At 43.0% G+C, this 24,836-nt stretch overlaps 1 protein-coding gene and 1 long non-coding RNA gene across 16 annotated transcripts in view; both read left to right on the plus strand.

Moving 5' to 3' along the window:
* LOC309541279 overlaps positions 1-24,836 on the plus strand; it is a 452,672-nt gene that overhangs the window by 53,065 nt on the left and 374,771 nt on the right. The window lies entirely within an intron of this gene.
* BIN1 (bridging integrator 1) overlaps positions 1-24,836 on the plus strand; it is a 110,600-nt gene that overhangs the window by 39,293 nt on the left and 46,471 nt on the right. For all 15 annotated transcript variants that reach the window (XM_082238329.1, XM_082238337.1, XM_082238338.1 and 12 more), the window contains exons 2-6: positions 4,331-4,411; positions 13,126-13,180; positions 14,389-14,483; positions 16,095-16,190; positions 23,132-23,239. In XM_082238329.1, coding sequence (XP_082094455.1) covers positions 4,331-4,411; positions 13,126-13,180; positions 14,389-14,483; positions 16,095-16,190; positions 23,132-23,239 — 435 coding nt within the window. The remainder of the gene's footprint in view (positions 1-4,330; positions 4,412-13,125; positions 13,181-14,388; positions 14,484-16,094; positions 16,191-23,131; positions 23,240-24,836) is intronic.

Here is a 24,836-nt window from a genome sequence, read left to right on the forward strand (position 1 = left end):
AGAAAGATCAATTTCATATTTTATCTCATTTGGCCCTCTGAGTTGAACCATTGCAAACTCAAAGCTGAACTATTAAAAATACATAGTAATTAATTAATCAGGCTTCTTGGGAACTATAGCTTCACATAAATTTTGAGCTCGTACACATGTGCCCTAGACAGACCTTCAGCATTTTCTACATTAGTTGCTTGTTCTGTGTCACCTTTGCGCTTGTGTAACATTCTGAGTTCTTATCTTTGTTAAATGACCCTTTCCCCAGTTTAGAATTGATCATTTTACTTGTGAGTCAGCCTATGCTTTTTCAAATGGCTCTTTGTATTAGCTATTCTCTTGTTCTAATTGAGGATGGTAGCTGGGAGCCAACTCCTTCTGTGTTCTCAAAGAAGACTCTGCATTAGGGTTTTCCAAACTGCTGCCTAGAAGGACTATGGCGCAAAGCTTAAAAATCTTTTAAAAACACATTCTATTTCCTTTCAGCTTTGCCATTTACTCTTACACTTTCTGTATTTAGTGTGAAACTATAAATATGACCACCTCAATATTTTGAAAGAACTACCAGAATTTGCTCTTGGAGTTTGATTTTACTGTCTCTCACTGCGATAGCTATTGGAACATGGAGCTCTCTAGACCCCTTATCCAGAGTTGTGCATTTCCTAGAAAGGATTGAAATTTTGTTATTTGGCTTTTCAAATGTATTCTGGAATAAGAGGTGAAGACACACACACTTAACTATCCCAATTCCTCCCTGCTCCCTCTTTGCAAACTGCAAATTTTGTCAAGTAATGCTGTATTGCTATGAGAAAATTGATTTGAGGTCTCTTTAAATATGTGCAGATAAACCTTAATCTCCTCAGCCTAATCAGGGGATGTGTGGAGCAAATGAAAAATGACTTGGCAGATTGATCCTGCATAGTGCTGAGTTCACCTGCCTGGCTGTTTGCAACCTTGGTGAAGGTTGCAAGCAATCGTGATGGATAGAAGTGTTTTGTGTGTGTGTGTGAGAGAGAGAGAGTGAGTGAGAGAGAGAGAGAACGCGAGAGCGAGAGAGCGTGCACAGCATGAATTGTTACCCTCCAATGGGTAGCAGGATATTAAAAAAGGAGTAGCAGGCAATTGTGTACCTTTGATTTCTTATGCATGGTATGCATGCAAAATGCAACTTTAAAAATGCTGTCTCAGGAATAGTCTTCAAAATGTGCAGTTTGCATTCTTATTATTTATTAGACTGCTTTTTAAGGCCAATTTGCTTCTCAAAGTGGTTTACAAACATGTGCAAATACAAACACATAAAATCTAACAGCAAAACCAGCTAAAACAATTGAAACAACAAATTCCAACAAGTTAGCATACCAATGAAATAACCCATTTAGCTTAGATTAGCCCCCAAAGGGCACTATGAAAAAAAAAAAAGGTCTGTAAGGCCTTGAGCAGGAGAACTTCCTCCCCTAACCCCAAAAGGCTAGGTGGATTTATAACAGGCGTGGTGGAAACACAAGTTGGTGGCCAAGTGCGTATCACATTCCCTGCTAACATAGCCTTCTGTGTTTCCAGACTGGTTGAGTTTGGAGAGCTCCAATTTCTGCAGAGGATGTTGCTTAGCTAGCCACCCACTCAGTGATTAAATACTGGTCTTCAGTGATGTTTTTGCACACTTGGACAGAATGATACTCTGAAACCTGAGTGCTTTGTGATGCATGTTGCAATGCTACAGAGAATCAGCTGTCTATATGTGTGTGCATGTATGACTAAATTCAAAATGACAGTGTGAAATGAACGGGAATCTTGGATCTCTTTCTAAATTCAGTGCTTGTATACTAGGGATTCTTAGAGTTTGAAGTAGGTATCTCTAAGCAGGGCCTAAATACCGTATTTTTCTCTCTATAAGACGCACCAGACCACAAGATGCACCTAGTTTTTGGAGGAGGAAAACAAGAAAAAAAAATTCTGAATCTCAGAAGCCAGAACAGCAAGAGGAATCGCTGCACAGTGAAAGCAGCAATCCCTCTTGCTGTTCTGGCTTCTGGGATAGCTGCGCAGCCTGCATTCGCTCCATAAGACGCACACACATTTCCCCTTACTTTTTAGGAGGGAAAAAGTGAGTCTTATAGAGCAAAAAATACGGTAGTTGATATGTGGGTTGTGTCTTGAGCTCTGTCATGCCAACAAACAAGGAGGTAGCCACATCTTCTGTATTTGTTATCAGTGTTGGGTGAATGAGGACTGATTCCCCACTTTCCCCTCCAGGAATGCTTCACACACACACACACACACACACACACACACACACACACACGGATAGTTTCTAAACAGCAGGAATACTAATGCACCCTAAGGAGAATGGCTGCACTTAGATGATACTCTGAAGTCTGAGCCATAGTGCGGACGACTAACAATGACTCCCCCCTTCCTCTGCATGTAATTGGAAGAGATTAGAAACTTCTATGTTTGATTAACAGGAAGCCATAGTTTGTTGGTTACGAACTATAGTTTCCTCTGCAAACCAGGAAGCTTTGATGGATCAGTTGAACATATCCATGTAGCTTTAAATGACTACTAGTCATGATGGCTATAAACTACCTCCAGGATCACAAGCAGCCTGCCTCTGAATAGCTAGTTGCTGTAGAGCAGCAAGAGAGGACTGTTGTCAGTATGTCCTGCTTATCGGCCTTCCACAGGCATCTGGTTGGCAAGCTGTTGGAAACAGAATACCAGACTAGAGGGACCTTGTGTGTGATCTTGCCGGATTCTTCAAACTTTCTTCTCTCCATAGGTCGGTTCCAAATATTATGTGTCATACATTATGTGTCACTGGATAAGTGTCATTGGGTTTGCCACTTGATAAGTAGCCATTGCTCATACCAGTTCCCTCATAAGTGGAACTTCATGATTTCATGCATGAGCTGCATCAGCTGGTAACATTTTTAGGTGGTCATGTAAAATATTTTACATGCACATCTGAAACAGCCCTAAGCGTGATTTGTGGCAGCTGAAGCTATCTACATACATTACTGTTCGTGTCCTTTGCTTCTCCCCCTTCAGTCACTCAAGCTGAACAGCCTTGGGTTAGCTGTGTGGGCAACTCCACTTTCAGCGACCCACTTGAATCAAGAGTGTTAAAAGGGAAGGGCTGATAAATAAAGTGTGTTGATTAAGATTTACTCCGCCTGGAATGGTGGGTGAACTTGATTGTTAAAAAGGACTCTTGGTACTAAGAGAGGCCTGGCTGGTTGCCATGGTTATTCCAAGCCTTCCTGGTGGCAGAATGATAACAACAGGACTCTCTCCCAAGCTAGTTCCAGTTCTGGCTGAAACTCTTAATATTATTTTTTTTTTTAAATCTGAAGATAACATTTATGCCTCCAGCATATGAATTTTCCTCTTTCACAAAATAGGTTATTTGTGAGAGGAGATTAACTGAAGTTTCTCTTGGGGGACCTGCACAGTGGTTTATATTGTCTGTTCAGCAGATTTTTCAGTACCACTCTTCTTCAGCCAAGGGCTGGACAAATAAGCTTTGCATGAGAAATATAGTCTGTGAGTCATCCGAACCCCCTTCAATTTATATGTTGCATTTCCAAAGAGTTGGTAAACTGGTCTGCAGTGCAAAGTTAAGTAAATGAAGTGCAACTCTATAGTTTTGTATTTAGTACCACTTTATTAGCTGAATTTTTCTAACTATTAAACATTGGCTTTGTGATGCAGGAGAGAAAACCACAGAGAAAAATACTGATGTTAGGAAGCTGCCTTATATCAAGACTGACCACTGGTCTATCTTGTCCATAGGGTGGCCATTTATGCATCACCAAAAAAGGAGGGTGCTTGTTTGCATATAATTTGCATATGCTTATATGCAAATTTAGAAAATGTTCCTATAATTGATATAGAAATGCAATACATTTCATCATAATGAGAGGGACTGATCTGTGTGACAGCTCAGCTTGCTGTTCAGTGCTGTTGAGGGGCAAAGGCAAGGTTTCTGCTGTCCAAGGTCCAATCTCCCTTCTAATGGTACATTTTCCTTTAAACCCCTTAAAACTGGAGGACTATTCACAATAAAGTAAGACATGCAGTCACTCTATTCATCCAGTACTGTCTTCTGCAACGGGCAGTGGCCATCCAAATTCTCCAAGCAGAGGGATTTTTCCTGAAGTGTTTCCTGAGATCTTTAAAAGCGGCATTCCCAGTGTTTGAACCTGCCCCCTGTTCTATGCCACTCAGTAAAGCTGAAACAGCTACCCCTCTCCTCTCGAATTGTCTTTTATTGGTTGCAAATGTTCAAATTTTGTGACTTCAATACCCTTCTCTGTTCTCTTTTTCTGTGCATGTGCAGGTCCTTCAGAAACTTGGCAAAGCTGATGAAACAAAAGACGAGCAATTTGAACAATGTGTACATAACTTCAACAAGCAACTGGTAAGCAACTTTAAATATACGAACAGTCAGTCTTGACCATTCCTTAACCTTTGATGAGTGTATCCTTGAAAGGGTTTCACATACTATGGGCAGACTCATAGTTGGAACTGAGGCTGGGTGAGAATGATACCAGTAGGAGGAAGACATATTAACATAACTTCAAATTTCACCATATTCTTACATTATACTTTTAAGCCAGTACTACTAATCTTTTTTATGAAATGGGACCCCATCTTACAGCCTCCATACTTAACTATGAAGGGAAATATGTGGAATTTCATCCAGGCTGGCAAAGGAGAGATGGTGTGATCTGTTTCTCCTTCACCAACTAACTTGGCTTCCGTGCTAACAATTGGTGGAAGAAAGGGGCCTTCCTCCATGAACAGCATGGAAATGCAACAGACTGGCTATTGGCCAAGATGCAACAGACTCTTCTGTCCCTCCTTCACCATGAAGCTGTCAGCAATCTCCTTCAGTGGGGTTGCACAAGCACTTCTGAGCTGGCTTTGCACAATGGCAGAGAGCACAAATAGCAAAGAAACAACAGTAAACAGATCCTTGTGGCTTTGTCTGAGGTGGTTTGGCCACTGTGAGGAAAAAGCTGCTGTACTAGATGGACCTTTGGTCAAATCCATTGGGATTTTTTTTGTTTTTTTTGTTATGCGTGTGCAGCATGCAAATGTAAAATGAAAAAATGCCCTGAACCTGATTTAAAAAACCCCAAAGCTAAAGCTAAAACCAGCCTCTTTCAGAACCTATAAATTCATGTAGAAAGGCAGCTTGGAAATTTTGAGCGAAACAATTTGTGTGTGTGTGCTGAGGAAGGCTTCAGCAACGGCCTCCCTTGACTCAAAATAGCAGCCTCCCAAGGCTATCCTGTATTGTCTAACTCATTGAGGATATGATATGATGATGATTTAAACGTTGGGGCTTTATTCAGTGCATTTGCCTGGAATGTTTAATTTGCCTCACAATGTCCTGAAATGGCAGGCAACCGTGGGAGAGGGGTTGACCTTGTTGTTTGCAAGGCTTTTTCAAGTAGATGAAGACTTCAGTACTAAAGTGCCACATGCTGTGTGAATATGCAGCTACTGTGGTTATTATAAACTTTATGAACAAATGTTGACAAAGCAGCAGGGACGTTGCAGTGCAGACAAGTAATGTGAATCTGGCAGGTGCCTGCTGTTATGCATCCCAGACTTGTTTCATGCAGTACTTGCAATAGTATTCATTTTTAAAAAATCCTGCTTTTCAGTATTTAGGTCTCAAAACAGCATACAATGACAAAAATATACAAAATTTTAAAATCAACATTAAACCCCAAAAATGTAAATCCTCAGAAATTAAAAAAATCAGAAGTGTAAATGCATATAATCACAATCAAAAGGGGTGAGGGATTGTTGGCTTTGCAGGCAAGGGGTGGCATAACTGGACTCTTGAGCCCCACAGGGGTGCCACAGAAAGAATGAAGTTGGTCAAGGGAGCCACAGACCCCAAAAGATTGAAAACCTCTGGACTAAGTTATTCAGGGCTTTGTACACTAGTACTAGAATTTGGCTTGGTGGCAAATAGGAAGCCACTGCAGGTATTTTAACACACATATAGTATGTTGGCAGTAGCTTCTAATCATCATCAGTCTAGCTGCAGCTTCCAGACTAGACCCAAGGGCCCACTTCCATAAAGAGCATGTTTTAGTAATTCAGTCTTGAGGGTAATAATTTTCATGAGCCCTATGGAGACCTTTTGGCAGGGCTGGTCAGATGGGAAGGAAGAATAGTATGTGAGTTGGGAAACCAATTCTGGGGAGGGGCCCAGCAGCTTGCCAGGAGGAAGTTCAGTGATAGTGGATTTCCTGAGTGCCAAGAGAAAGGTTTTTGAACCAGGCTGTGCTCCAATCTCTTGCTAGCAAAATGCTTCCCCCCTAGGTCAGACAGTGAACTTGCACTATTGACTTTGTCTTACAAGGATGTGGTGCTGATTGTGGTGGCATGAGCAGACCCACAAGCATGCCTCCTTGCCCATTCTCACGGCTCAGGATGGGATTTCTGTGAACGATTGTCCCCGCCCTCCTCTTCAGAAGGGTAGCTCAGGGGGCATGTCAAGTCTTGAGACAATGTCTTTGCTTACACCTAACCATGTACCCTAGAGCTTTGCAATAATCTGCTAAGTGTGTACCTTCCAACTTGATATATGCTTAGGTCATGTAGCAAATTCTGGAATAAAACATTTTGTAATAACCAGCAGAGAGTCTGAGTATTACGTCCACAAGTGGGAGCCAGGACAGTCATGGAGGTGTTAGCTGGGAGAGGAACTGTATTTATTGCATGATGGGTAGGAAGATGCAAAAATTCTGAAACATGAGCACTTCCATTTTGATGTGCAGCAAATTAGTAAGAACACCACTAAATATATTGTTCTAAACTGATGGTGTGGACAAGGTTTTGAATGAATAGGGAAAAAAATGTCAGCTTCCCTCTGGTGCCAAATAGCAGCTTTTCTGTGATTATTTGTATGTTTTAAACATATTTTATGTATTTATATATAGTTTTAGTTCTGTTAGCGTTTGCTTGTTTTTTAATTATTATTTATGTTTTAGTGATTCTTGTTTTTATTTGTAAGCTGCATTGAGTACCATCAGGGAAAAAAAGCTGGGGTATAAAAAACAAACAACCAAACAACATGGGCTTTTGTTGATGCTGGTACTGCCCTACATTCCCAACTGTGGTCAGACCACAAGTGGCTACCCAGTCCTTCTTCTCCCTCTCCCTCTCCTCTACATGTAAAAAGGGGCACAATTCCCACTCCACAAATGGATCTTTGTGGATAATCTTTTGCTTGATTGCCCAGGTCTCTGTATTTACTTCTGCTAGTATAAGTATAAAATAGCCCAGTATATGTTCATTGTTCGTCAAGCCAGTTGCTTACACTTAGGCTGGTATAAGCAGCAGTCTATTTCCACAACCGTGGAATTATAGTTGGGGCAACTAGAGCACCAAAGAAAGCTGATCCGGTGCAGCTAAAGAGCCTTCTGTATTCAAGCTGGTATCCCAGGAAGGATGGAAATGGCTTCTGGGCATCCACTGCAAAATGGACCGATTGTTTGCTGTGTTCCTGTGAAGACAGGCAGCTGTCTTTGATTTGCCCTGGGCTGAGAGTCTCTTTTTGTTACAGTCCATGTAGGCACAAGGTCTGCTGCGAAAGTGGAAGAGATATAAACTTAGCTGTCTCTCTCATTGCACTGCGCTGTCATCTTTTTCTTTTTCCTGAATGGGGAGGGAAGGGGGGGGATCTTGTTCTAAATACCTTGTATGTCCATTCAGAGAACGAGAAGCGTGCTTCCTTTTTACTCTGCGAATGGCACGAGATCTCCCTCCCTCTTTGCTTAGAGGCTGACTTTGCTACGTGACACACAAGCCGAACATGACTTGTTTTTTGGCAGCGGTGCTAACATTCCGGTGGTCTCAGGCCCCTCTGGAGTTTGACGAGCAGCACAACTGGGGATGGTCAGGAGGAGGAGGATTCTTCCTCCTAGGATGATCTGCATTCAGTTACTGTCCTTTGCGCTATTTCCATCAGAATAAGCTGCTGTACAAAATCCTGCAGATAGCTGCATGCTTCCTCTTGCCATTAGAACCCCCTGCCCCCAAAGCAAAAGGTGTATAAATACATTTTATTAAGACCCAGCTGAAATGTCAGAGAGTAGTGAGCAAGCTTCTGAGCCTCCCAGAACTTGTCTTCAGAGAAATTATTTTCAGTAAAATGGTAAAAATGGGGGCACGGGAGGAGAAAAGACGTTTCAGAGCAGGATTTTTTAAAAAAGACCCACGGTCAGCAGTGTAAACAGAGTAGATAGAATATAGACTTCAGAAGACTAGATCAAGACTAGGTGCAGAGAAGATTTTGGGTTGTGCCAAGGGCTACAGGGAAAAAGAAGCAAGAACTGTTTTTCAGAAAACATAATAAAGGTAAAGGTAAAGGGACCCCTGACCTTTAGGTCCAGTTGTGACCGACTCTGGGGTTGCAGCACTTATCTCGCTTTATTGGCTGAGGGAGCTGGCATACAGCTTCCGGGTCATGTGGCCAGCATGACTAAGCCGCTTCTGGTGAACCAGAGCAGCACATGGAAACGCCGTTTACCTTCCCGCCAGAGTGGTACCTATTTATCTACTTGCACTTTGAGGTGCTTTTGAACGGCTAGGTGGGCAGGAGCAGGGACCGAGCAACGGGAGCTCACCCCGTCGCGGGGATTCGAACCACCGACCTTCTGATCAGCAAGTCCTAGGCTCTGAGGTTTAACCCACAGCGCCACCCGCGTCCCTTAGAAAACATAATAGCCAGTAGCTATTTGCATCTACCTGTTGCTCTTTTATAAAATTTTTGATGAATGTTCACCTCTTGTATCAGAATTGATGCAATGAAACATGAATAGTTAAGCCAAAAGAGCAGAAAACAAGCTGCTCCAAGTACAATATATTCCCAAACTGAAGTTGACAATCCATGGGCAATATTGGCTTCTCCTTATGCATTGTGGGGCGATCTAGTTTTCTATGCAGCTGTGGCACTGACCCACTTGCAATTGCTTGCTCAGATGTGATTGGCTCTTGATAGCTTACATAGCATTATAGTGGCAAAACATATCTGCTGTGACGGCCAATTAATACTGTTTGTGTACATGTCTAGAGTTCCTCACATCTATTAGGAACATAGATCGGCATTACTGGTTCACAGTGATATCCCTGTATTGAAGGGAGATGGGGACACTGCATCTTGAGGCTGAGAGAGTGGCTTATAAATTCATTGCTCAAAGGCAAGCTTTGAACCAAGGACCTTCTGCTTCACAGTTCATTTTATTCATCTATGGCACCAAATTAGCTTTCAGTTCAAAGCTCGCCTTGGGCACAAGCTTAGTAGTCACATGAAAGCTGCTACTACCTCAGTCCCATTAGCATTATGGTAAAAGCATGTACCTTAAGGAAAGCTTGCTCTTCAGCCTCCCCAGATGTTGACCTACTGCATTCCTTCAGATTTGAATCATAGAATCATAGAGTTGGAAGAGACCACAAGGTCCATCGAGTCCAACCCCTTGCCAAGCAGGAAACACCATCAGAGCACTCCTGACATATGGTTGTCAAGCCTCTGCTTAAAGACCTCCAAAGAAGGTGACTCCACCACACTCCTTGGCAGCAAATTCCACTGTCGAACAGCTCTTACTGTCAGGAAGTTCTTCCTAATGTTTAGGTGGAATCTTCTTTCTTGTAGTTTGGATCCATTGCTCCGTGTCTGCTTCTCTGGAGCAGCAGAAAACAACCTTTCTCCCTCCTCTATCCTTTTATATATTTGAACATGGCTATCATATCACCCCTTAACCTCCTCTTCTCCAGGCTAAACATGCCCAGCTCCCTTAGCCGGTTTCATTCTGGGATCCAAGAAAGCTATTTTAAGATATATTCAGTGTAAGATACCAGCATCTGATATGAATGGAGCTGAAAGAGATGTGGATTGCCATAACTCAAGTGGTAGAGCATCTGCTTTGAATACAGAAGGTCCCAGGTTTAATCACCATCATCTCCAGGCAGGGCTGGGAGATGAACCCTTGTCTGAATCTTTGAGAGCCACTTCCAGTCAGTGTAGACCAGGGTTTCCCAAACGTGGGTCTCCATCTGTTTCTGGACTACAGTTCCCATCATCCCTGGCTAGCAAGTTTGGGATACCCTAGTGTAAACAATGCTGAGCTAGAGGGACCAATGGTCTGACTGAATAAAGTACGGTATTTTTCGCTCTATAAGACGCACCAGACCGTAAGATACACCTAGTTTTTGGAGGAGGAAAACAAGGGGGGGGGGAATTCTGAATCCCAGAAGCCAGAACAACAAGAGGGATCGCTGCGCAGTGAAAGCAGCGATCCCTTTTGCAGTTCTGGCTTCTGGGATAGCTGCACAGCCTTACTTTTCAGGAGGGAAAAAGTGAGTCTTATAGAGCAAAAAATACGGTAGCTTCCTATGTAGCTCATAGGGTGGGTGGTGACCAGGGGCAATAATTTTCATCTGTGACACACTGATTGTAGAATTCCCTTCAACAAACTGGCTTGGTGTCTGTTTTGCTATCTCTTAGGGACCAGACTTGAAACTATTATCTTCTTCAGAAATACCGGTAGTTTTATTGCATAGCCTACTCTTTCCTTTCAAGAGAGTGTGTTTTGCATTTGTTAAGTTTGCATTGACTTTTTAAATTCTCACTGCAGACTTCTCGGGGGTGTATATTATTAAGAGTGGCACATAATGTTTATGTATTATAGTGCTTGCAAATGGATGCTTATCAAGAACTGATCCTGGTTTCGTGCATGGCAGCTGCTGACGTGACAAGCAGTTTTCTCATGCCTCTTTTTGTTACACCTGGAGCTGCTCGAAGGCTCTGCTTGTGCAGGGAGGCAGCCTTGATCTGCTGGCAGGGAACAGGTGGGCTGCATATGCAGACATTCCCTGCTTGTGGGAGTGGTTGGCAGGGAAAGCATCAATGCTAAAAATAATTCCCAGCATGTTCTTTTGACTTACAGAGAGAGTTGTGGTTGAGTTCAGAACACCAGTTAGGGTCTTCTGTGGGAGGGAGGAATGCTAGAAATGATGTTGGACATGGACTTGTTCTGTTGGTTAGAGAAGTGAGAATATGGTTACAGCCTACTTTGGTCAAAGCAATAGCTCATCTGCTCTCCATAGGTCAACCTTTCCCAACTTGGTATCTCCAGAGTTTTGGACGACAACTCCCATCTTTCCTAACCAGTGGCCATGCCGGATGGGGCTGATGTGAGCCATAGTCCAGAATGTTTGGAAGGTACCAGGTTGGGGAAGGCAGTTTCTTTCTCCACCACCCCTTCTAACTTTCTAATTTTGTGGTACTCATTTAGCCACAGAGACATTTGGGTGTGCAGGAATAATGAGCCTCTCTTGTGATTGAAGGGTGAAAAAGGGTTCCTTAAAGCAGCAAAGTTGCTAGCTGAAAATGTTCGTATCAACTGTCTAAATAGCAAATCTGTTCTCGGGAATCAACTGTGAGCTGCTGGGATTGATTAAACAACCTTATCCATCCTGCTCCTTTCCTTTTACTGTAAACACTGGGTTGGAGCACTATGTCAGTCTGTGATGGGTGAATAATGAATGATGCCGTTATTCATTCCCTGTGAGGACTTTGAGGATGTGTTGGGATTTGCTATGAAATGACAGCTAGCAATCTGAACAGGTGAACGATGTAACTGTGCAAGAGACAGGCAGTTGTGCCATTAAATGGGGCAGGATATGGGGGCAGCCATCCAGGCAGGGCCCCATTCCACAGAATGAGCAGGAGGGACCCTCAGTACATGACTTTCTCACTTATTTCAAAATAAGTGAAATAACATACAATGCCATCCAAACAACCGCTAAGTCTGGAGTCTAAATTTAGTTTAAGATTACTTAACTGCACTACTTGAAAGGGGAGAATAATAGTAGGAAACGCCTCCTCAAAGCTTAGTAGCACCTGAGGCAGATGTTCTGTGAGTTTGCTCTCTTTAAAGCCCCCTTTACTGAGATGAAAGAAAAATTGAAATGCAATATTATGTATGACTGTCAGACCATGGCACCCCCCACCCTTTCCCTGCATCCTCCTTTTGGATTTTGGATTTGATATCCCGCTTTATCACTACCCTAAGGAGTCTCAAAGCGGCTAACATTCTCCTTCCCCTTCCTCCCCCACAACAAACACTCTGTGAGTTGAGTGGGGCTGAGAGACTTCAAAGAAGTGTGACTAGCCCAAGGTCACCCAGCAGCTGCATGTGGAGGAGCGGGGACACGAACCCGGTTTCCCAGATTACATGACTACCGCTCTTAACCACTACACCACACTGGCTCTCAGCTGCTTTTGTGGTAGCAGAAAATCCTGCTCAACCATTTGTTAAATATAGCTGTGAAAGGGCAACCAGCACATGACTATCCTCTGTCCTTTGTGTTTTTTGGAAATAAGTTGTGAAGACAGAACCATTGGGAGAGGAGAGGTTCTGCCATATCTGAAAGGTGTTGGAAATGCTGGTCAAGTCTGAGAATCAAAGCTGGAAAAGGATCCCTCCCAAGAAGGAGGTGCAATTCAGCATCAAACTGGGGGCCCTACTTTGGCTGCCAAGTACTTGGTGGGGCTTGTAGTTGATGAAATTAAGGTTGTCGTTCTTGTTTGCCTTTCTCTGAAGTAGACTGTTGAAATAAGGGAACACTCTCTGATTAATCAAATGACATCATAAAAAGGCCTTAACCTGGCACGTAAGTGAAGGCTTTGTTTGGGGATAGTGTTCCATAAATGGAGCACCGCCACTAAGAAGGCCCTCTCTCTGTTTGCCACTCCCATGGTGAAAGCATAGTGAAAGGTTGGTCCTAGAGATTAGGCAGGTTCACAGGGGAGAAGGCTGTTCTTCTAAGCATCCTGATCTTTGCAGCAGGGTTGGTGAATCTGTGGGCCTTCACTTGTTGTACTACAAATCTCACAACCCCTGACCGTTGACCATGCTGCTTGGGGCTGACGGGAGTTGGAGTCCAATAACATCTGGAGGACCACAGGTTCCCCACCCTTTCTTGAGAGCTTGAAAGATCAACACCAGCACTTTTGATTACTTGTGCCTGGAAACAAACCGTTGCCTTTTATTTTATTTTGCTGCTGTGTAGCCTACTTACTGATTCCATTTACTGTCTTTTCAGACAGAGGGAAGCAAGCTGCAGAAGGATCTCCGGACATATCTGGCTTCAGTAAAAGGTAACTCCTGGAAAAATTGCTGTGATGTCATTCTCCCCACAGAAGACAATTCTAAAAATGCTCTCAGGGCTTGTGTGTGTTTTATTCTTGGTGTCAAGAGTGGCCAGCATGGTGGGGCGATGCTACAGAGCTGCCCTCTCACAAAAGCGGAGTCACTGCTACTTACCTGGACAGTTCTGGGATGGGGGATGGGGGAAGGTGGAAGTGAGGTCAGGGCTGTATGGGTGCACCAGAGGGAGCACTGGATTAGGCTATGCCACTGTGCCACATAGTCCCAACCACACCGTGGCATTGACCCCTCCCTACCCTGCTCAGGTAAGCAGCAGTGCTCTGCCCCACCACACTGGCCACTCCAGTATACCAGCCAAGAGGCACTGTCTGCATTAACTAGAGAAAAATACACATACAGAACTAAGCAGTTTCAGGAACTTTCAGTGGAGGACAGCAAATATCTGTCAGGGGCAGCTGCTACTTTGTTCTAATGTAGCATGGGAAGTTCTCATCCCCTGGGTGCATGCCACAAAAACACAATGTTCAGACAAGACTCCAGTGGTGTTTATAAATGCTGGGATCACTTGCTATCAAGGGATTTGCCCTCTGTGGCATTTCATGTGATCAGTAACCGGTAAGTGGCATCTTCTATAAGATGCACTTATTCCTTTGATGCAGGATGGAGTTTAGACAAACAATTGAAATGGGAAGCTTAACTTCTCAGTTGGTCCCTCTCTCCCCTTCCTCTTTCTAATATTTTTGTTTATATATAGGATCTCTCAATATGCTTTCTATGATTATAGAGAGGGGAGAAGGGAGAGAAAGAGAAATCCAGTCCATTGTAAAAATTGACCAAGTAAATACTTAAATGTAAATGCAAACCCTATCCCCCCTATCTATTTATGTTCAGATCTAAAAATTGGCCACTTCCAAAAGTATTGGTTTACACATTTTTGAAACAAAAATTTATACTTCTCTCTTGGATGCCTGCACTAGAGGAATATATGTTATATATATAATTGCTCTTGGTTTGTGTATGTGTTGCCTCTGTGTTATACGCCCTGCTTTGCTTGCCTTGGAAACAATTCTCTTAAAGAATTGCCATGGGTTTGGGATAAGGAAGATTCATTTCCCCTGTTTGCTTTTTGGGTTGGGTACTTGATGGGACGCTACTGTGTCATTCAAAATTTGGAGTCTCTTTTTTTTCTATCTCCAAGCAATGCACGAAGCCTCCAAGAAACTGACAGAGTGTTTGCAAGAAGTGTATGAGCCAGATTGGCCGGGAAGAGATGATACTAACAAAATATCAGAGGTGAGGTTCTGTTCCATTAGCATCACTTATGTATTACGATCTGCATTCCCTCATTCATTCATAGGGACTATAGCTGTTGAACTGATTTTGGGGTTATAGCACAGTGACCTGGTTTGGACAACACCACTGCATCTATCAATGCATGTATCCCAGCCAATGCAGCAAAATGTGATACCTGTGGATAGCTCAGTCGGTAGACTAAGTGACAATCTCAGGGTTGTGGGTTTGAGCCCCACATTGGGCAAACAATTCCTGCATTGTAAGGGGTTGGATTGGATGACCCTCGTGGTCCCTTCCAACTCTACAATTCTATGATTCTATGAATAAATCTGCTGAAGCCTCTGGCATGCACACTGCCTCTTACCCCTTCTCCAGTGTGGTCCCAAGCAACTTGTTGGAGGCATCCTGTGTACAGGAGCGGTTGGTGAGGAGGCACTCCTGCCATTGTGCCTACACAGTATCACCCTCTTCACCACATCTCCCTCCCGATAAGCAGCAGGAACTCTGCTGTTGGGAGGCTAGGTGTGCAGTAGCAGCCCTCGCCACTGACTGCTCCTGATCTTGCTTGTCCATGATTTATCATTAAGACTGAAAATGTTTTAGTAAACTACAGTGGAACCTTGGTTCTTGAATGTAATCTGTTCCGGACGTCCGTTCGACTCCCAAAACCATTCAAAAACCAAGGTGCGGCTTCTGATTGGCTGCAGGATCTTCCTGCACTCAAGCGGAAGCTGCATTGGACATTTGGCTTCTGAAAACCATTTGAAAACTGGAATACTTACTTCTGGGTTTTCGGCATCCAGGAGCCGATTTGTTTGCCAACTAAGCCATTTGAGAACCAGGGTTCCACTGTATAGTGAAATTGACCACAACTTTTCCCTTTCAGCTATAACCAAAAACTGTTGTTAGGGTTAAGTAGGAAGTGGGTGCTTCCTCCTTGTGGCCTCACCAGAGGAAGTAGGGGGAGAGTGGAGTGGGAGGAGCATATGAGCCCATGGCTTAAGCAGGCTTCTTCATATAGTGTCATGTCATTGGAACCAGGCCAATGGGTTCTGTGCCACACTACACCAGCCATGTGATCTTAAATATTCTGCATTGTAACAACAAAAGCATAATGTTTCACCTTAAGCTATAGTGATGCCGCTGTTGGTGTGCATTGCCTCCCTTCTCCACTGACTGCTTCTGGCCCCCACCTGCAGCATGGCAGACAGAAATTCTGCAGACCCAGCTTTCCTTCGCTGCATGGGAGATGTAGTGACAATGAATTCTTTGCCTGTTGAATTTCAGGAGGTCTGTGTAGCATTTGAAGTTACAGGAGCTTTGTAAAAGTGAAGAAAAAGAAGAGGTTAGGCATAGTTTCCAGTGGTTTTTTTTTAACATGCACATCTCTTTAGAAAGTAGATATCAACATAACAAACATATCTGAGACATGTATGAGACATGTATCTTACAGGTACTCCTATCAGTGTTTTGAGAAACAATGGCAGCTCGTTTCTAAGTCTGGGTTTGCCCTCCAGACAAATGTGTGAAATGATCTACAAAAAAGCATAGTGTTGCCGTGTTTTGCACTGTTGCTGCTGATAGATTACATGTTTCCTTATATTCTTCTAGAACAGTGACCTGCTGTGGACAGACTTTCATCAGAAGCTGGTGGATCAGGCACTGCTAACTATGGACACCTACCTCGGCCAGTTCCCAGACATAAAAGTATGCAGTTTCCTTTACTTTCTGTTGTGTTCCTTTTTTAAAAAAATGGAGTTTGTGTGAACTATGCATCAAGGAAGAGTTTTGTAAGGAACTCTGTGGGATCTTATCTTGTCTACTTTGGGCAATGGTGGAAATAACGACTAGCAGATTTTATCTATTTTTTGTGTCGTTCAGAGTGATGCAGAGGTTTCACCCACAAACCTTAGTGATAGTTAGTTGGCAACTCATTACCAAACTTAAAACCATGGAGAGACCTGGTCTGAACAAAGACATTGGATTCTTATCTCATTATACATGACTTATACATTCACCTTCTCACCCCTTGCCTTTTCCTGTAAGACCTATTGCAGTCGTTAAGAGTCGTCAACAGGCTCATCTCAGCTATATGCCAATCTCCCATTCCCACCACCCTTCTGAGTAATACCCCTCCCCACCTTCTCTCTATATAGAAGGATCTGGCAACTTCTGTTTCAGTGTATCTGAAGAAGTGTGCATGCACACGAAAGCTCATACCAAGAACTAACTTAGTTGGTCTTTAAGGTGCTACTGGAAGGATTTTTTTTATTTTGACTATGGCAGACCAACACGGCTACCTATCTGTAACTTAGTGATAAAGTAGACCACTGCGCAAGACTTGAAGATGAATCTTTACTTGCCAGGATGGCAACAATTGAAATTGAGTTCAATACAATTTGTTTCTCTCCCTTGAGCCCTAGAGAGGACTTGGGCTTCTTGCTCTAAAAACACAGTCTTTCGTAGCTATGAATAAATCATTAGTTCAGAGCTTCCCTGTCTTCATAAACACATGAAAACAAATGCAATACGATTTTAAAACATACAACCAATAATTAACATACTGCTAGCCTTGGTGTGACTAAAAACATAAAAATCACACGAATCTGGGAGCAGTGTTTCTGCTAGATGTTTGAAAGTAAAAGCCCCTCCAGAACAATTGTAGTTTTTCATGAAACTAGTGCTGTGCTGAGATGTGTCCTCCAAATTCTGAAAATATTTCCTTCCCTGAGAAGCAGATTTCCTTTTTTTCCTGCTTCATTCTCAGGGCAGAATTCCCTTAGAATTTTCAGTGTGGGTGGGGTTTTGATCTTACCTTATTGTTGTTCGGGGGCTGAGGGTGCCTGTGCAGTTTCTTTCCAGAAAACATTTCTCTAGCACTCTGCAGCCTCCCCTGGCTGCCTGTCCTACTTGATCTGATAAAGCCCCCCATGCTGGGAGGAGTGTCCTTGTGATGTCTTCCTCTGGACATGGGCACCTGGGAAGGCTGCAGCGTGCAACCACGGGTGAGATGATTTGTAGAATGAAAGAAAGAGCACTGACAAACACTGATTGACCACCTCAAAAGGGAAGATAAGCACCACAAAAGCCTTGCCCCCCCACCCATGAGCATTTCACTAAAGTTTTCTCTGTCCTTTTTTATAAATTTCAAATTCATTTTCTTTCCTCATTATTTGACAGAGGATGATTAAAAAAGACACACTGGAGAAATCACCGGCACAGCACCAGAGATAGAATTAGGGAGGAGGGGGCTAGATGAATCTCATTTGCAATAAGAGGTTTGCCAACATTGTAGAATGTGTGTTGCATCAGGAAGCACTATTCAGTATGATGAAAAAGATTCCTTGCTCAATTTCCTGGCAGATGTTAACTTCTGTGTTACACTCCCCCTCCCCATGTAACATGCACAAATACTTTCTTTTATAGTTTCCTCTTTCAGATACATAATTTTCTCCCCCTGTATCCAACTCTGATCCATTTATCTGATGGCCTTAAGCATATATAAGATTAGCATGGGAACAAGATCTGTTCAGGTTTTTTTTTGGTCTCATTTAATTTCTACATCATCATCATCATCATAATGTGTGTATAATGAAGTGGTACCTTTTCTTTAATTTGCCTAAAGCTCTTTTTAAAAAAATGAAAAGACCTAAAAGCCAACATGGGACTGTGCATATTTTGTGCAAAAATGCACATTCTGCGCATCACTTGCTGTGCATCACAAGAGCTGAAGCTGTGCGTGTAGAATATATTATGTAAACAAAGCCTATGTAAATCTTAATTTAATTTATGCAGTTCTGCAATATATATAGATGTGAATTAAAGAAAGTTCATTTGAAAAATTGAAAATAAATAAATAATGCATTTGTGGATGAATTATCCTCTTTTGTAAGTGTATGAAGGTATATCTAGTTTCAGCAGAAGGGTCCTGCTCCTTATTCTTTCTCTCCTTCCTTCAATACCCCCTCTCCCCCGAAGGAAACATCATAACAAGGAATCCATTATTGCTGGCTATGTACTTTTCAGGGATGGCTTGCATCTGGCAAAGTTATTTGGGGGAGAAAAAGTTTTTTTTTTTAAAAAAAGGCATACATTTCCTAGGGATAATTCCTGTCCTCTCCTGAGAACTTTCCCAAACGCTGGATTCTATCCTGTGACTGCTCCTCTCCCAATTCCTGAATGGCTTTGAGAAGGTTGAAAAAAGGAGATGTATTTGCCATATGGCAGTACTTGTAACTACGTTCCCACATGGAAAAGGTCAGCTTGGCTTTCTCCCAGTGAAATCAGATACCCCGTTTAACCCCCTTAGCTGCATCCCAAAAGGGAGACAAAAGCAAGCTGCCCTCCCTTTCGCCTTCAGTTAATCCATTCTGCAAAAGATACTGTTTTTATGTGTTTTCTCCTCCATTTAGTATCAGGCAGCTACATGGATAACCTTGTGGCTGTAGTTTTTCTTTAGTTGGTGCCATACGTAAGTTTCTGCCGACCTGGTTGGCCACTTGCTGGAAACTCTTCAGCAGGAACAGCTTAGAGCTCAGGAGAGCCTCCTTTTCATAACTCTGTCAACAGTCAGTGGCTGTCAGACTATATATATAGAAATTGAGGGCTCCTCCCTCCTCAGTTTAGAGTTCACACTCTAGTTAATTTGCACCCAGAAGACCCCTTCTGTCCTGGGATATGGGAAAGTGTGTGCATGAATGTATCACCCTTGGGTGGTTGCCGGGTATTAAAACGTCTATATTTCAATTAAGGAAATGCAGAAGCTACATTAATTCCTTGGTGTTCCAAAGGATCTTGAAGAATGATTAAGGAGATTTCATTGAGCTCCTCTAAATAGTGGGAAGGACTTCCACTGTTGTTGTTGTTTACTTAGAAGTAATAAGTTTCACTGAATTCAGCATGGTGTTCCAAAGTTCAGTGTGCATAGGATTGTAGCTTTGCAGCAGCACAGCGTAATTCTGTACACACTCCCTGAGACTAAGCCCAATTGCACACAATGGGACTTAGTTTTGAGAAAACGTCATATTTCACTGTTAGGGGCTTCCTCATTTCATGGAGTTTCATCTCTCTCCCCCTCCCTCCCTCCCTCCCTCCCTCCCTCTCTCTCCACCCTCATCTTATTTATCACATAAGCTCAGGAGGGTGTACATGGGGTTATCCCATTTTTAATCCTCATAGCAACCCTCTGAGATAGGTCAGGTTGAGACTTTGCCCAAGTTCATCTAATATGGGTCCTGAACCCAGGTCTCTATTGTCCAAGTACAATAGTTTCTCCACTCCATCCCACTCGCTTTTCTTACTATTAGTTGAGAATGTTTCAGACAGTAGAGGTGAAATGCCAGCTGTTTTACATGCATCTTTTCCATAACCACTGAAATATTAGTAGGCGAATCTTTCTGGTGGCTTTAAAGGCCTTCTTAATTTAAAGTGGCTTCCTTGTTAGGAGCATCTGGAATCTGTTCTGGTGTTTTTAATTCTGCTGAGTTCTTGAAAGATGCCCAGTGGCTGCATTCAGTGCTGTACTGGGAATTTAATTAAACCAGAGATGGATGAAGCATGAATGAACTGCAGCTGGTCTGGCAAGCCCAGGAAAGGGGTGAGAGAGTGCACAATGGACAGACTGAGAAATAGATGCAACAAAAGCCACATGTTCTTAAAAGAGCACACTGCGTAATTCCTTGAAGTGTTTACATGGTTTGTTGTTAGACTTGGCAAACATAACACTTTATGCCAGTTGTTCCTGAATTGTCACCTACTTTTTGAAGAAGTGTAGCAGTTATTTAAGAGGGCGGCCTCTGACTGTGGAATGTGATGTCCAATCTACCTTCAGTGGGTTTTGCCACATTTATTTTATTTATTTCATTTGTGTATTGCTTCCCATGAAACACCTTGAATCGATGAATAATAGAAATAGGTATAAAAAACAAAGTTCAAGTCCAGTACAGATAGAGTCTGGGATAAGAATCTCCATGTCAAAAGGCTTGTAGAAAACAGAGGGTCTTCAATAGATGCTGAAAAGGCAGTAGAGACAGTGGCTGTCTGATACAATCATTTGATTTGATGTTTTCAGCACCCGTTAAAGAATTACCTCTTCATCATGTCCGTTTGGAGGAAGTTAATCTGGATGAGATTAACTATGAATTGACATCTGCTTGCTCTGTTGTACTATGGACGTTATTTTAATGTTGGTTTTAAATTGTTTATTAGAGTTTGGAACCACCTTGTGATCATAAGTGGTGTACAGTTGTACCTTGGATCCTGAATGCCCTAGATCTTGGACGTTTTGGTTCCTGAATGCTGCAAACCTGGAAGTGATTGTTCTGGTTTGTGAATGTTCTTTTGAAACCCAAACATCCGACGGGGCTTCTGCGGCTTCTGATTGGTGGCAGTAGCTTCCTGCAGCCAATCAGAAGCCATGATTTGGTTTTTGAACGTTTTAGAAGTAGAACGGACTTCTGGAATGGATTCCATTCAATTTCCAAGGTATGACTGTAATAGGAAACTGAGTGTATGAACATCGACCACTTTTGCTGTGGGAAGATGATTATAGCTTATATAATATGATTAACTGCTAATGGGGGTGTAATGTTGTTGTTTTATTGTGTTTAGTCTTTTGATGTTTTTGTAATTGATATTTTAAATACCGTATTTTTTGCTCTATAAGACTCACTTTTTCCCTCCTAAAAAGTAAGGGGAAATGTGTGTGCGTCTTATGGAGCGAATGCAGGCTGCACAGTTATCCCAGAAGCCAGAACAGCAAGAGGGATTGCTGCTTTCACTGCACAGCGATCCCTCTTGCTGTTCTGGCTTCTGAGATTCAGAATATTTTTTTTCTTGTTTTCCTCCTCCAAGAATGTAATGAATATAGGGGTTGCTCGTGCGTAAGTTGCCGCCACTCCTGGCTATGTTGCCTTGTTAAACCTTTTCTGTCTGGACAGCCCTTCACTTCGTGGCTGCCTCAGTCGCTAGCAGAATCCGTCAGTGGGCGTTTCTTAAACCTTTTCCAGCATAAAAGCTGTTTGACCCCAAGTCTCCTCCTACTCTCCCTGTGCGGAAGTCTTCTGCGCAGGGAGGGTGTGGGTAGCAGAGGACCCGTGCTCTCCCCGCTGGTCTCCGGCGAGGAGTCTTGGAGCCCCCTTGCCGATTCCCCCATCTGCCCCCCTTTATCCCTGGTGTTACGCTGATTTCCTTCCCCAGCTGATGAGCTGCCTCTCTCCCTGCTGGGCCCCTCTCCAGCATCGCTTGAGAGCCTTGCCTCTGCCTCTGGCTCCGATGTCAGTTCCCTGACAAAAAACTAGGTGCATCTTATGGTAATACGGTAGTTAATATTTTCACCAGCCTTTTAGAAGGAAAGGCCAAGGTACGAATGCTTCAAAAAAAATAAAAACAATCTGTATGGGCTAGGTTAGGCTGAGTAAGGATTTGTATCCCATGGTGGTTACTGGACCCTGGAGTCAATCAGACCTTTCCTCCTGTTGCAAACAGCTGATTCCCCCTCTCTTATGTGCCAATGTCCTCCCTCAGTGTCTGTGGGGTGACAAGCAGCTGCATTTGGTGTGAATTTGTGTTCTGAAGATTGTTCCTTGACTTCCAGACACTTTCAGTGTGGGAAAAACTACTGACCACCTGCTAGTGCTCTTTCAATTGCTAACATGAATTTAGAATCACAACTCAGTATTACTTGCTCAGTATTATTGAAAGGTCAGATTTATTTAATTTCATCCTGAAAAATAAACAAAAACCTTTTTTGACATTTGACCATATAAGGATGGATTTAAAAGAGTTTCTGCTTGGCAGAATGACAAGGAACATTTTTTATGTGGGAAGTTGCCATTGGAGATCATCCTCGATTGTGCAATAAAATGGATACTTAAAAGCAATGTTAGCAAGATATTGGCTAATGCCTGCAATTGATCTCAATATTTACAAACAATCTTGTTGAACAACTTACCTCTGTGTGAATGGTATATACGCATGCAATGAATGGTGGGGTCAGGGAGAGGGGACTAGGGGGTTCTTTATCTGTATTTACTATTGTATAATCTGCCTGGGTCCGGTATGTTTCCACAGCCACCGAATTCCCGTAACGCAACACCCACTTGACATTTACTACTGAAAATGCACGAATAAAGACTAAGAAAATTACACAACATTCTTGCTAAATAGTGCAATTTCCTTGCTTACTGCCTGTTAAGTAAGCTGCTATACTAATGCTAATTGGAGTCTTTCCATGCTCAAGATTTAGTTTGTAGCCAAAATCACTCCACTGATACACAAAAGAGAAGTACTATCAGACTCTGTGTAACCCTGAAGTATTCACACACACACACACACACACACACACACACACACACACACTACCCCCCAGGGAAACCCTCCTGAAATTCCCTCTCTAAAAACTCTCCAGTTCTGTAATAACTCCTGTGTAGGCAAAGGTTGAATGGATGTCTTTTGATTTCTACTGACCACCTTGCCACTTTAGAACGTTTCAGTGTAAACAATTACAACAATTGCAGAGTGTTGGCATCCTGAGCAGTATGTATGTGAGCTGTAGATGACTGTAAAGATCATTAGTCCACTAATTAGCATGGCTCTGGTGTTCAAATGATATTTTTCTCCCTTTCTTTCCCCTCTCTACCTTCTTCCAGTCTCGCATTGCTAAGCGGGGAAGGAAACTTGTAGATTACGACAGTGCCAGGCACCATTATGAATCTCTACAGACTGCAAAGAAAAAAGATGAAGCTAAAATTGCCAAGGTAAAATGCCCAGTGCCCTTGACCAGATATGACATCCTAAATCATCTCTCTCTCTCTCTCTCTCTCTCTCTCTCTCTCTCTCTCTCTCTCCCTCCCTCTCCCTCCCCCCCCTCTCTCCTTAACTAAGTAATTTAGGATATTGTTGGTGGTTTTGTTTTTCCAAATATGAAACTACTACTATTTATTTTCCCTTAGAAGAAAGTATAGTATTAATATGTTAATGTCTCTAGCTATGTCCTTTTTCAGAGCATTTCATAATAAATAAACTAACTTTCTTTCGTCAGAGAACGTATCCTGTTACAAGTCAAAAAAGCAAATGGTAGAACATACACAATTCCTGAAAAATGTGATTGAAAAGCAGTGCAGAAGCTGTTACTTTACTGCACAGATGGTATGTCAACAGGTGCCCGTGGCTGAGATGAAGGAATTAAGCAAAGGAAGAAAGGGAAGTCTTCGAAGGATGGAGGCTGTTCCTTGCAGCCTCAGCAGGGAGAATGACTCCAAGAGCTACCCTTCCTTGGTGGTCTCCTTTTCTTCTCAATTGTCAAAGCATCTAGGGCTTCTGGATGAGCCCATGCTCTTCTGATTGGACAAATCATGTCCTGGCACCAGGCTGAAGCGTCAGCTAGCAGCAGATTGTTCCCCGGCCCTAGATATGCTCTTGGGTGAGAGACTAGGGTACATTGTCCTCCTTGAAATAAGGAGCAGCTCTATTTTCCCATCAAAGGCCACTTCAAGTGTTATTGATGAAGCAAATCGTGAGTGTTATGTGGGGTGATTTATGAATATGGCATCAACACCTGCTTAGAAACTTAGAAATCTTCTCGATTCACCTTCTCTTCATAAATGTTATTTTTGCTCTGAAAGGGATAGACATATAATTAAAAAGGTAAAGGTAAAGGTACCCCTGCCCGTACGGGCCAGTCTTGACAGACTCTAGGGTTGTGCGCCCATCTCACTCAAGAGGCCGGGGGCCAGCGCTGTCCGGAGACACTTCCGGGTCACGTGGCCAGCGTGACATCGCTGCTCTGGCGAGCCAGAGCCGCACACGGAAACGCCGTTTACCTTCCCGCTAGTAAGCGGTCCCTATTTATTTACTTGCACCCGAGGGTGCTTTCGAACTGCTAGGTTGGCAGGCGCTGGGACCGAACAACGGGAGCGCACCCCGCCGCGGGGATTCGAACCGCCGACCTTTCGATCGGCAAGCCCTAGGCGCTGAGGCTTTTACCCACAGCGCCACCCGCGTCCCCTAGACATATAATTACTGGTGGATAATTCTTCTATTCTCATACTTATTGCCTTCTTGAACACAATCTTATGCATATTCACATGTAAGTGCCACTGTATTCAGTGAAATGTAAACTTTTGCATAACTGTACACAGTATTGCAGTGACTATAGAGAAGAGTATATTGATCGATGCCATTTTTCCTTCAGGGAAGAAAAGGTGAAGCAGATTCGTAGTGTCAAGGGTTAGCACTGTTATGCACCTGCCAAGGTCACCCACCCACCTCAGAGGGGGTCCATTAACAAGAGCTCAGGGACTTATACCTCTGTTCTACCATTTCTGTGCTCACGTCTTGTGAGTGCACCTTGTG

The sequence above is a fragment of the Podarcis vaucheri genome, assembly GCF_965113315.1.
Source record: "Podarcis vaucheri genome assembly, chromosome: 1".
NCBI classification, from domain to species: Eukaryota; Metazoa; Chordata; class Lepidosauria; order Squamata; family Lacertidae; genus Podarcis; species Podarcis vaucheri.